Source organism: Varanus komodoensis, unplaced genomic scaffold (genome assembly GCF_004798865.1).
Source record: "Varanus komodoensis strain SLA01 unplaced genomic scaffold, ASM479886v1 scaffold7_3, whole genome shotgun sequence".
In the NCBI taxonomy this organism is placed as follows: Eukaryota; Metazoa; Chordata; class Lepidosauria; order Squamata; family Varanidae; genus Varanus; species Varanus komodoensis.
The window spans coordinates 14,269,134-14,282,425 of NW_025336480.1; the positions used below are offsets into that span (position 1 = coordinate 14,269,134).

General features: G+C 40.1%; 1 protein-coding gene across 5 annotated transcripts in view; it reads right to left on the minus strand.

Moving 5' to 3' along the window:
* Positions 1-302: 302 nt before the first annotated feature.
* Positions 303-13,292, minus strand: part of FAM13B (family with sequence similarity 13 member B) — a 58,723-nt gene continuing 45,733 nt past the window's right edge. For 4 of the 5 annotated variants that reach the window (XM_044454681.1, XM_044454682.1, XM_044454680.1 and 1 more), the window contains 7 exons: positions 11,031-11,260; positions 9,665-9,748; positions 7,626-7,721; positions 6,987-7,070; positions 6,588-6,775; positions 6,158-6,259; positions 303-2,585 (listed from right to left, as the gene is read on the minus strand). In XM_044454681.1, coding sequence (XP_044310616.1) covers positions 2,468-2,585; positions 6,158-6,259; positions 6,588-6,775; positions 6,987-7,070; positions 7,626-7,721; positions 9,665-9,748; positions 11,031-11,260 — 902 coding nt within the window. In that variant the 3' untranslated portion in view covers positions 303-2,467. The remainder of the gene's footprint in view (positions 2,586-6,157; positions 6,260-6,587; positions 6,776-6,986; positions 7,071-7,625; positions 7,722-9,664; positions 9,749-11,030; positions 11,261-13,292) is intronic. The other variant, XM_044454683.1, reaches the window with a different exon arrangement.

The window sequence follows — 13,292 nt, forward strand, 5'->3', positions numbered from 1 at the left end:
CACAATAGAGTAGGCTCTTTCCAGGGTGCAACATCATACAAATTAGAGCATGCAAGAATATATTTATAAGCATTTCCATATTAAGTCTTTCAAAGCAGCTTTTAAAGATAAAAATGTAAGTACATGCAGTTTTTTCCTAATTGACTTAGAACCATGGGACTCTTTCTAAACCAACACTACAAGCGAAAGCAAAGCAACAGAGACTTTTTAAAAAAGAAGATAAAACCAGCACTGTTAGGATCTTGCTTAAAGTACAAGTGTTGTTTAGAAGGAAGAAATGAACACACAATATAATCACACAATGAAGTATGACAATAAAAGGATCCTTTTATTATAAAAATCTATACAATGAAATGCCAGACATAGCAATCATTTATATCTGGTTTATTTATATATATTTATATATCTATATATCCACATATAGTTTTTACTTATACCAAAGTAAAACTATGTTATATCACAAAATGCCTAACACTACCATTTATTGCTCAATAAAGATGGCACAACACACACTCTTAGCATAACTGATGCCATGCTAGCTACTGTACTGAACAAACAGCCAAACACTGCATGACACACACAAAAGCAGCTGTTAATTCTGAAGTGGAACCAGTCTGATCACTCACTTTATAAAAATATTGGAATCATATAGATTTAAGCATTATAAAGGAGGAATATATTATTTAAAACATTTAAATAGTGCATATTGACATTTTGCATGTGGTATATAAAACATTCATGTACAACACTATACAGTACACATAGTTTTCAATGTTTGGATGCACTGGTGTCTGCAAACTGATAGAAAAGTAATTGAAGTGTACATTGCACAATAGAGCTGAATGAAAGCCACAAACCATCCCCAGCTTAATTTTGAACCTTGCAATTCACTACAGTCCACTAAAAAAACCTTTCTAGTTGTATAAAAGGCAAAGCATCAGAATATAAACTTACTTTAGTGCTCTTTTGAAGATTTCAAAATTACATGCCTGTAATTACAGTAAAAAGAAAGACGTAGCAAACAGACAAGTATGAAGTATTGAAATCTTACTTTCTATCTATTCCATGTTAACACACCAACCTGATGAGTTTACATGCTAGCAACATTTCACAGAAGTTCACTTTTTTGGTCTTTCAGAAAGCAGAGAGAAACAATATCTGCGCTGATATTAGCTGTTCATAACACATGCAAGAAGGCACATGCAAAAACATGGCCACAATACAAAAGATATTCAAGAAGGCGCAAATTTGAACACTTAGGGTTAATCCAGTCTTCTCACAGATGAGGCAGTCACATACAAAGATCCAATAACAGACCCAAGGGTGCAGTGCCTGCACATGTGCCACTGAAGCAAAATAAAAAAGGGCACTCCCCCACAGGTTATGTGTAGACATCATGACCATGATAGGACTGGATAGAACCTTTCAGATGATACACATTTAAAGAAACATTAAAGGGTGCTGCGTCTTCTACACTAGGCAAAGTAAATATCACCAAAATATTTCAGTTCTGAAGCTTCATCATGCAAGAACCATGTCTCTGTTTAATGCCACAAAAGTTAAATTGCATCCATTTTCATTTCTACAACTGTGAAACAGCAGAAATGCTTCTTTCAGAACTGGCTCTGTCCACCTTGTCATGTTATTTTATTGATTTTAGCCCTTGAAAAGATAAGCTTATTTCAGATACAGCAGAGCTGACATAAGCCCACTGAGCTGTATATATCTGAGCACCAACACAGTCTTCCTACAAAGATAAGATGCAACATCTAATTGAGACCACATACATAAGTCACCATTAGTCAGTAAATTTATAATTGGATAAATTAACAGTAATGTAAGTCTTGTAGGCAATATGTGATATAAACGTTCTGTTTTTTCCAAGTTTTAAAAATACAACAAGCAAGGTCACTTTCTGGTTAGTCCATCGTCATCTGAAACTGCAGAGCAAATAGGAGTTTTATGTTTCAATATCCACAGATCATAAACCATTATATGACAAATGTCATTTGAACTCAAAGATACTCCGTAGCAGTCCTCTGAAAGGCATTCAGTTCAGTTTTGGTGATCAGTAACACAGTTGGGTTCTTAATTTGCTGCCATTGTTCCCCATAATGAAAAGGCAACAGAGAAGTTCAGTATAACACTAACAAATGCAGAGGAAACAAAGTTAGCAGGTCCACAGTTTTTGAATGGTTCTAGTGCTACAGTCTTTCAGGAACAACATGCATTTGTAATACAAAAAATCATGAGCAGAAAACTGTTTGCTTACGTTGGACAGAGCAGTCTCTAAGATTTTTCCTTAGCTCTCTAGATAGAACCTACTTGCCTTTCAAATGTGGCACCATAATAACATGTTAAAAAAATGCATTCTTTCAACAGCGCAAGACAAAAGAGAACATCTAACAGTACTATGGACAGCTTAAGTAAACAATCTTTCACCGTTATGAAGAAACATAATTTATATTTATTTTGAGGAATCTTGTTTGCTGATGAGGACTTCAAGAAGCCGTAACTTGGCCTTAACTTTCTTGTATTCTCTATACTCATCAAGCATGGGAGCACGGTCTTCTTTCTGAACATTCCTGGGGAGCGGGGACATGGAAGAAAAGATGATACAAGAGTTAAACATCCTGGCTAGCTTAGCTGGTTTGACATTGACTGGAGTTGCATACAAGGCAGTGGTCTTTCATAGCATATTTGTGATCTTATAGTGCTGCAATTTACACTACATCCTACCATCTTTCTTTCTTTAAGGTGTTTCAAAACCTTGTGTCACATTAAAGAAATAAAATTTCACATTAGAAAAGGCACCTGTTACTCAGAGGTATACTGCTTCTGAACATGGGTGCTTCATTTAGCAAATTAATAACCATTTTTTCACTGTATGATTTAACCAAATTTAAAATGGTAATATATATATATATATGTAGCATATATATCTGTATTTCATTTTATCCTATATTCTCCGTAAGTTTTTAAAAATCAATTTTAAGCCTTTAACTCATATGAATAAGTACAAGTAACATAGGACTTGTTAGAAATCAGTGCAAAAATATCACTTCACTTAACAGGCCAATCACTTACATGCAAGTAACAGAAACAAAACTTACACTGCCAGTATATAATGGGTCAGAGATGGCTCAATGCTCTGTGCAGTGAAGCTGACATGAAAAAACTCAGAGCAGTATCCAATGGTGACTGTCTGCAAACTTGGCCCACTTCTGTTGCACTGTGACCAGACCTGCTGAGTCCACTGTGCAAGCAGCCCCCACTGCTTGCACAATGAAAAGTAAGCCCCCAAATGAGCAGGGACACTTGCTTCTGAATCAGGGCAGACAGTATGGAAACTCATTTCAGATTGTCCCTTGAAGTACTAATTTCCTGCTGTGACAGCTGCAGGTCCTGCATGCAGAATGGAACTGGTGAGGCTGATTTGTCACAGATGGTGACTGCTGGATATTGCCTCCAGCTACTTTGTTTTGAGCCATAAATGGTTATATCATATATGCAACAATAGGAGAAATATTGTGTAGTACTACCAGAGACTGTCTAGAATAAAATATAATTGTCTAGAATATACTTTTAAGTTAACCACTTAAATTTCAGTTAGCTGGCACCATAATTCATAAGGTTTATTTATTCCTTTTTAAAGTTCACAATTATACTATTTTTAGGCTGCTTTTATGGATAACCCTTGCTGAAATTCTAAAACTTTGTTTTTCTTAGAAAGCTGAAAGTAACATATTCTTGTTTGGTATACTATAGAGTTTGGTAGACTATAGATCTTTTATGTTCATATACTAACACCAAGAGCAGGGGTGCTGACAGAGGCCTGTGCCGAGCCATGAATACAGGAAGGCAAATACAATTTGATTGGTGTAATCAAATCTTGGTGGGATGACTCCTATGACTGGAACTCAACAATCAAAGGCTATAACCTTTTCAAGAAGAAAAGAAGGGGCAGAAGGGAAGGGGGAATCATGCTATATGTTACAAGTAAAGATACATACTACAAGTTTAGTAGCCCAACAAGGGGGAAAAAAGATAGACAACAACAGAAGAAACCAGTGCAGCTTCACAAGAAGTTCAGAGATGACCTGAAAACAAAACTGGAAACATATAGGAAGTGGAAGTCCAGGCTACAAAGAAAGAGTTATGGGTAGGTAGCAGAGAATTGCAGGGATGGTGTCAAGAAGGCTAAAGTGAGCATTAGACGAGGTTAGCAAGTGATGCTAAAAGCAACCAAAAAAGCCTTCTTCAGATACATGTATTGTAAAACACAGTGGAAGGAAATGCTGGCCTGACCACTCAGTGAGTATGGCAAAATGGTAACAGATGACAAAGAAAAGGCAAGGAAGTGTTCCATTCTTAGTTTGGCTCTGTCTTCTCTCAAAAGAAGGTCTATAACCTCCTTGGCAAAGACTGCAGCCTGAGATTGATAGGCAATGGTCACGGACCACCTACTTGGTCTGAATGAGTTCAACTCTCCAGTGCCCAATGAACTCCATCCTGGAGTCATAAAGGAACTGGCAGAACTCTCAGAATCACTTGCTATTATCTTGAAAAAAAAAAACCAAATTTTTTTTTGTCTAACTGGCTCAAAGTCAGTGTCGGAGAGCCAGTGTGGTGTAGTGGTTAAGAGCATGGGACTTGGGACTCAGACAATCTGGGTTCTAGTCCCTGCTCAGCCATGGCGCCAACTGGGTGACTCTGGGCCAGTCAGAGACTCTCAGTCCAACCTACCTCACAGGGTTGTTGTTGTGGGGATAAGATGGAGGAGGAGAATGATGTAAGCTGCCTTGAGCTCTTTGTAGGAAAAAGGCAGGATATAAATTGAAAAATAAAAATAAATAAATAAATAAATAAATAAATAAATGTCAACTGCATGAAAAACAATGGGTTGCAAAGCTGTGCACAGAAAAAATGTGGGTAGTTGTGTTTGACAGTTTAATGGAGGATGTGGTATTATTATCCCTTGCTTGTTCTGATCTATAACATGACTGGGCACAGACCTCTGTCTTTACCTAGAGAAGGGATAAAAAACTTCAGGTCAATAAGGGTTGCCCATCCAGCCCAGCAGCTTCTTCCCTTGGTCCTCCATTTGCTGTTGAGAGAAAAGCTCTTGTTGCCTATCAGCTGCTGATCAAAGATAAATGCATTTCTCTGTTTACCACTGGAAAAGGCTCCCTTTTTTGGTGCTTAGCAGGGAAAAGTATTTCTTTCTGGTCATTAGCTGAAGATGGTAAGTTTTCAGCAGCTGATCAGACATAAGAGCAAAGGGTCAAAGCAGGAGAGGAAAGTGCTCAAGGATGCAATCCTGCCTTCTGCAGGTGTGTCCTACTTACCTGTAAGTAGAAATGATGCTCATGCTTCCATTTGCCTAGGCATGCAGAGACTATTTGAAAGTACTGCCAAGTAATTCTCTCTCGTTTCATTGTGAGCAGATGTACTACTCATTCTAACTTCTGAGTAGAAATGCTTCCTACCATAAATCAGTAGTAGTGGAATTGGAGCAGTGCTGGATTTTTTTCAACTCTGCTGACTACAGGAATGTTCCCACAAGAGCTTCTCCAAAATGGAATCCAGCCCTTGGGTCAAAAACTTCCCCCAGTAAAGATCTAAAGTATCTTTGGATCCTCCTTATATAAACCATGAGTTTCTCTTTAATGTAAAAAGGAGTGCTATCACAAAGCTGCAACTGTTCACTGTTGTGAAAAAACTGACGGATAGGTTTGTCAGTATCACAAATTATTGTAACGGAGAGGTACTGAAACAACGTGTGTTGTATTTCTGCATCTCCACTGATTCGTTATTTTTACTGAACAAGAACTATGTGCTATCAATCTCCAGCCTCTTGCACAGAACTTATTTAAATTACATCTGGCTGAACTGAGATTAATGATTTCACACTGAATTCTAACCTGTCCTGAATTTTATTAGTTTTATTCCTATTGACAGGCAGTTTTTATTTTAATTAAAATTGGTCTCATATCTGGTTGCTGATTTTATTAAACATGTTTAAACATGTTTAATGATACTTAAAATGTACAATACACTGCTAGCATAACTGTTCAACACAATTATGTCTTTTTTCCTTCTCATTGTTTCCATTAGCAGTGAATACCTAGGATAACCAGTTCTGTATTCAACTGACCTTCCATTCTGCTGATAAAATCCTTCTTCAAATTCCCGTAGTGTTTTGCGTAACTTCTTTTTTTCCGCTCTGGCTTTCCAAAGCTGCTCCAATAATTCAGGCCTAGAAATACATTGTAAGAAAAGACATTGGACCATGATGACAGATACCCCATCTACTGAAGAAGCAATTGTGAGGTAATAACTGACTGATTTGTTCAGAAGTTGCTTTGAGAAAACGTGTTTTATCAGAAGAGTGTTCAACTGCTCTCTTTAAGTGTAATGATTTTGCTGCACTGATTAACATGACATTTCAGATGAAGCTCCTTTCCTGCTCCACCTGTGATCCCATCACAATCCACAAACGATTCTTGAAAAAAGGTTGGGAAAATGCTGCATTTATGAAAATCAACCTTTGTTGTTTAGTGCCACAATGACCATTATTTACATACATGGAAGCTGCACAGGTACTAGAGAGACGGAGCTCTCGAGTCAATTTCTCCTGACTTTCTTCAACATCAGATTCAGAGTTTTCAAATGGACTTGTAATAATGGATTGCATTTGTTCAGCGTTAGACTTTAGGAAATCAGACAGCTCCGAAGACAGATTGCCTTCTTCTTCCTCCTCTTCTTCTTCCTCCTGAAAACAGAAGGAGAAAAAGTAATTAGCTTTTCAACTAGCTAGCTATAGTCCTAGTAGTATGCACACTGGTTCTGCACATGCAGTCCCATTTAAATTTCTGCTGCAGTTTAGAGTGTGAAAAGTACCAAGTGTTGCTGAATTAAACTCAAGCACATGCACTATGGCTCTTATAGATTAGGGCCACTGTGATCTCTACATCACAAAATACCTTAATTTCATCAAAGAAGTGGGCTGTTTCTCCTTCTATGATAGGTTGTAACATCTGGCTGCGTCTTTTGGTTGATGGCGACCCCTAAAATATAATCACAAGAAATTCAATAAGATGCAAGAACTTTTTGTTCTGTTTACTATTAAGAAAACGGATTCCTTTTCATTTTATATGCCCTAGTATATTAGCAAGACTCTACACTGGAACCTTGCCAAAATCTATCTTTGGACTTCTGTTATTTGCATAGAGTGAGAACACTAAATCCTACATGGCACTAATGCCTGAGTGCCAACTATTTATTGCTCATGTATTTGCTGTCCAGCTTTACAAAGTGTCTAGAGAAAGATCAACACTTTTAAAAATGACAGTCACTTTGGACAAAGGTCAGTATCGCCAATGCTGATGAATGCTGGCAAAGCAATAGACAACATTTGCTGTAACTGACAAGCTAAAGACACTCAGGTTATTGAAAACAAAGGGATTAAAGGATGAAAAATTCAAACCCTAGCTGTGACAGTCATCCTAGGAATATGACTAGCACATGTCTCCAGAAGGCAAATATACAGCAATGCATACTCTCATTGCTTAACTAAACATCAATCAGTCAAAAATGTATGAAGCAAAGATGTCTCTGCTCACAAGAATAGGAGTAATGCTTGCTCGAGTTAACATTTGTTTCACACGCCTGTATCTGTCATAGAGGGGTTTAACAATATTCCTTTCTTCTCTGGAAACCTGTCAGAAAGAAGAAATGGAACATCTAAAGCTGAAAAGGAATAACGGGCTCTCTTTTACATTGAAAAAGAGGATCACATGCTCTAATAATCATCATAATGTGCATTATTAGATTCTTATCACAAACAAAAATACACTTTCTATGAAACAGCTAATTAACCCACATCTGCCACCTAATTAACCCACATATACAAGTCTCCTAGAGTGTGATCTGAAGAGGAGCTCAAATCCAAATAAGTGTCTAGCAAGAGTTTAGGGATGAGAAGTAAAAGGCAACTCCCTTTGCTGTAACTGAAAAACTGCCTAGCTAGCTCCTTCTATCAGCTGTCCTTATGTCATATCCTGTGACATATGAATTAAGCCCCACAGTTATGGATAAGCTGCAGTTTTGCAACAAAAAGAAAGGATGTCTCAAGGAGTTCAGTCAGTTTCTCTAGTAAATATTGAATATTTAGAGATAGGATAAACAACAGTGTGTTTCAGACATTTTGAACTACAACTCATAATCTTCTGCCACTGACCTTTCCAGCTGTGGCTTACAGGAGTGCAGCGACACACATCTTGAGGGTAACATGTTGTCCACCCCTGATTTAGACTTTCCAACAGCATGGACATTTATTATTAGCACCATGTACTAACACTATTCTGCCCTTGATTCTGGAACATTCTTGGAAACTAAGTCATCAAATAGTTTATCTTCCTCTGTGATCAGCTCATGCAGTGTTCAGAGAAGGCAGGCAGCAAACTTTTAAACCTACAATTGCTCCCTAAGCAAATACAAATTAGCCTGTGCAAAAGACATGGGGGCTGTCTAACAACAGATTCTGGATGCGTCTGGATGTTGTGAGCATGTGGAATATATGCAGTCTAAATGTTAATGAACCGGGGCTCTGAAAAAACTGAATTGAAAGAGCAGCTGTTGACACTCTCAGACATCCTAGTTGACTGTGACTATCAAGCCTAAGGGGTTAAAAAACAACTGACATTCCCAGAAGGAGAGTGGGGCAAAATTAAGTGCATTCTGCAAAGAAACTAAAGCATTCTATACTGAAGCAGAAGTCAAATGACTTCAAGGCATGGAGTGCTGGTCTAAAGAAGCAATCTTATTTGCTAGAGATTTGTCTCTTACACTAAGCTGTTGTCTCTCAAAGGAAAATAGTTCTAATTCTTCTTTGTATTTACCACCTATTCACATCTTTGCTCAGAATAAAATGATCAGTTCAGCTAATAACTAATGTATGGCTTAACCTGCCAAATTTCTCAACTTGCCAAAGATCACCAGATATCCAGTAGGAAACCCAAATCTCAAAGGTTCTACCATAATGCAGTTACTAGTGCTCATCTTGTACTCATCACAGTATACCACAGAAGATACAAAAAACAAACATAGGCACTGTCCCAGGTTCATTCCTTTTTATATCATGTGGAAAGGCCAGGTTATTGTGGACACACATGGGTAACAGTACCAATTTTTCAGACATTTGCCCATTTGTAGTAAATGATTCTGGCTGCAATCCCAAAATCCTTAACCACAAGTTAAAACTACAGCATATAATATATGCAGAATTCAAACTTACATTTCAATTCCTTGTCAAACTGATGTTTTTGAAGCACTACTGGGTTTTGATGTTGAAACTACATAACAATTTGCATCTAGTATTTTCAAATTAGTTTTCAAAGCTCTTTTTTAAACCTTAGTTTGAGAAGTTTACAACAGTTTAACTATCAGAATTCTATGTGCTAAGGTGTGAAAGCCAGTATTTTGCATCTCTTTCTTTGGTTTCCAACACGGTATGCATTCAGCCAGCATTCTATTTTAAGAAACATTTGAGAATTATAAGATATGATAACTATTTGGGGCAGGTGTTCAGTGATCTTGCATGATCATGTCAATTGTGTTTTAAGTAACTGTGGGTGGGTGGGCGGAGTAGATGAAATATTACCGGGCGTCCATGTTGACTTTCGTAGTACAGGAGACTTTTTTGGAGTAAAATTTTTTCTTCAGACAGATGATCTTTTGTCATTTTCTATAGTGAAAAAGAAATAAAATGTTCTTAAGTCTGGTCTCTTAGTACATGCTTGCTTCTGAAGCTAAAACAAAAAAGGCCTAAAAAGGATATACTGTTTAAGAGATCTTCTAATTAACATTAAAAATCAGAAGGGTTCCAAGCACAGAAAAGTGTTTTTGTTTTGTATGAATGCCTTCCCATTCAATTAACCGTCAGTAAGGACTTCATGTGGACAGAGCCAAACAGAACTGCAAGTTCTTGTGCAGAACTCCGTATGTGGACTGACAACAGTAACGCAAAAAAGTTTGTGAACATTTCTGCCTACAAAATAAACAGTGAGACATTGCTATAAGCCAGCGACTGCATACTGTATTAAGACATTTAGAAGCATAATAACTTTTAAAGAAATATCTTCATTTCTTCAGGTAGGTGATTTTGAACCAGTTCTGGATGGGGTAGCACTCTCTCTAAAGGACAGGGTCCGTAGCTTGGGAGTACTCCTTGACCCAGAGCTGTCACTGGAGTTCCAGGTGGTGGCGGTGGCAAGAGTGCTTTCCTACAACTTCGAATGATCCATCAGCTGTGCCCTTACCTGAAGGAGCACTCCCTAGCAACAGTGTACATGCTCTAGTAACTTCCCACTTGGATTACTGCAATGTGCTCTAGGTGGGGCTGCCCCTGAAAATGGTCCGGATACTGCAACTGGTACAGAATAGAGCTGCCAGGCTGCTGATGGGGACCAGCCATTACTCTCACATAACGCCAGTCCTCTACCAGCTCCAGTGGCCTCCAGTTGAAGTCCGGACACAATTCAAGGTGCTGGTTTTGACCTATGAAGTCCTAAACAGCTTGGGACCAGGATACCTGAAGGAACGTCTCCTTCCTTATATGCTCTCATGCCCCTTAAGATCTATGGGAGAAGCCCTACTCTGGGAACTCTCTCTAAGGGAGGTAAGAAGGTCATCAACTCAGAGTAGGGCCTTCTCTGCTGTGGCGCCCAGACTCTGGAATGTACTCCCCAGAGAGGTATGCCTGGCGCCAAGTTATACTCTTCGGCGCCAGGCCAAAACCTTTTTATTTAAACAGTATTTTAAACTTGAATAGTTTTTAAGTTTAGCCGCTCTGTTTGTTTTGCGATTTATTGTTTTGTTCTGTTTTAGTATTTATTGCAATTGTTTTAATTGTCTTTTTAAATATTGCAAGCCGTCCTGAGATCTTGTATAATAGGATGGCATACAAACGCTATAAACAAACAAACAAACCAATCAATCAATCAATCTTCTTCAGGCACAAGACTCACCTTGATATCTTCTGGTAAAGCTCTTTCTATTCGTTTTTCCTTCAACCTTTTAAAAATGAGTTCTACTGTGACCTCCTTTGTAGGCTTCTTCTCCTTCTGGACAGCCCGCAGATCATCTTCATTTTCTTCATCTTCATGATCAAGAGATGAGCCAAAGCTTTTTGGAAGAGTGTTACTTCGTGGACGAGTCTGAGGTATGAATTCTCCATCTGAGCTTTTGTGCTTTGCATCTATAGTCCAGAAAAAATATCAAAACTAAACCAACAGTCACTTGGCAATTATTGTCTCTTCTCTTTGACAGCCATGACCATGAACTGATTTCAGCTCTCCATGGCTGTCAAAAAACATGCAGGGGGCTGTCCTCTGTCCAACTACAGCACAACCCCATATCAGGATCTGGGCAGTTCTGGTAGCCAGAACCAGAACAAGCATCACCACTGTACTTGCAGGATCAGTCTTAAGCCCACCTGAAGCTCTCATTCTACTGATGAGTGTCAGCTGGGGGTCCTGGGGGAAAAACTATGTAAGAGCAAGCTCTTCCCTCCAAACTGGCCTTAGCAATACAGGTCTTCTTATAGCTGCAGTGGCCGTACCTTGCCTGACTGCTCCTGTCCAATTTGCTTGCCCCTTGTCACGTTGCCTCAGCAACACAGGTTTGCCTCTTTGCACCTGTGTCTGCATCCTGCCTAACTGTTCCTGCTCCTGGTTCTTGCTTCTAGCTCCTGCCTTTCCATGTTGTCTTACTTTTCTGCCTGCCTCTTGCCTAACCTGTATCTTGCCTTGTCTGTGTATCCTGCCTTGATGTGTTGCCTCAACAATGCAGAGGTTCCCGCAAGCTGAGCTTCAGCTCCTGCATTTTGCCTGACCGTTGCTGCATCTGGTTCCTGTTGTGCCATGCATCCTGCCTGTTATCCTGTCCAAGGTACCAATACCTCCGCTAGTCCTCTTGGTTCTTGACCCCAGGCTTGTTCCCGACCATGACCTTGCTCTGCCCTCATGCATTCTTCTGGTTCCTGACCTTGGCCAGTACCATGACTATGATTTGGACTTGCCATTAAACCTGCTCTTGGACCCTGCCCTTCTTGAAGTTCTGTTGCCCTGCTCCTGCTGCCGCTGTTGCCCTTGCCCTGGCCTGGCCTGGCCTGGCCTGCCTTGGGCCACCCACACTGTGGCCACAGACCCTGACACTCCCACTGAATGTTACCCAAGCTGAGACTGGAAGTTGATCTTGTCACACTTCAGGACAAAAGCCTGCTTTGCTCCATAGGGCATAGAAAATAATTATAGTAAGTCTTTGCTCCTTCAGTACAAGCAGCATTCATGTCTGAAGCACTGCTTGGGCACCTTTGGAGCAGGAGACAGGGGTGCCCAATCCACTCCATGATGCCAAGTGAAGCATGGAACAGAGCAGATTACTGCCACCTTCTTCCCACCAGATGAACTGGACGGGCAGTAAGAGGTGGGGCACTGGATCCACTTGGCACTGCTGCCTCAAGCATAGAGTAGCCAGGATATGCAGACCTTTTACCTGCGTGATCTGCTCTGCATCTACACCCTGAGCTTGGGGCAACGCTATTGTGTGGATCCCCCCGGAAGCCAGGGCTCTATTCCCAAGCCATCAGGAAGAATAGCCAGGATTCATTCCTCCATACTAATGTAGTGACCACCCCTTAAGCAAGGAGGGAAGTATCCCAGCCATCTTGCCTGTAGTTGGAGAGGCCTACACTTAAGCCATCAATAAAGATGGTTGCTCCACATTATCATGTGTGAAGAAAGTTTCTGACAGCAGACCAAAGTACTGCCTGGACACTTCGGGGGTTGCTGACAGCCAAGCTCACCAAGCAACTGTGTGTCAATTGAAATGTGGGATTTTTACCACTCTCACCAAGTGGCTTGCTGGCTGTTGAGACTCACCCGCCATGGGGCATATGATCTAGGTTCAGACTACATCAGGGGTCTCAAACTTGCAGCCCGCGAGCCAATTGCCGGGACAGGTGGGGCACAGGGGAGGGGCCCTGCAGCCTTCAAAGCACCGGCGGCGCCTGGGCCGGCCTCCGGATAAGCGGCCCACCACCACCGCGGTGGTGAAATACTTGATGCGGCCCAGCCTCACCCAGACTCTACTTCCAGCGGCCCCCAAGTAAGTTGAGTTTGAGACCCCTGGACTACATGATAACCCATCTCAAGGGCGACTTCTTTTATATTTTTTATTTATTTTATATTGTTAATTTTAATTTTATATTGTTATTTTTGTATTTTATT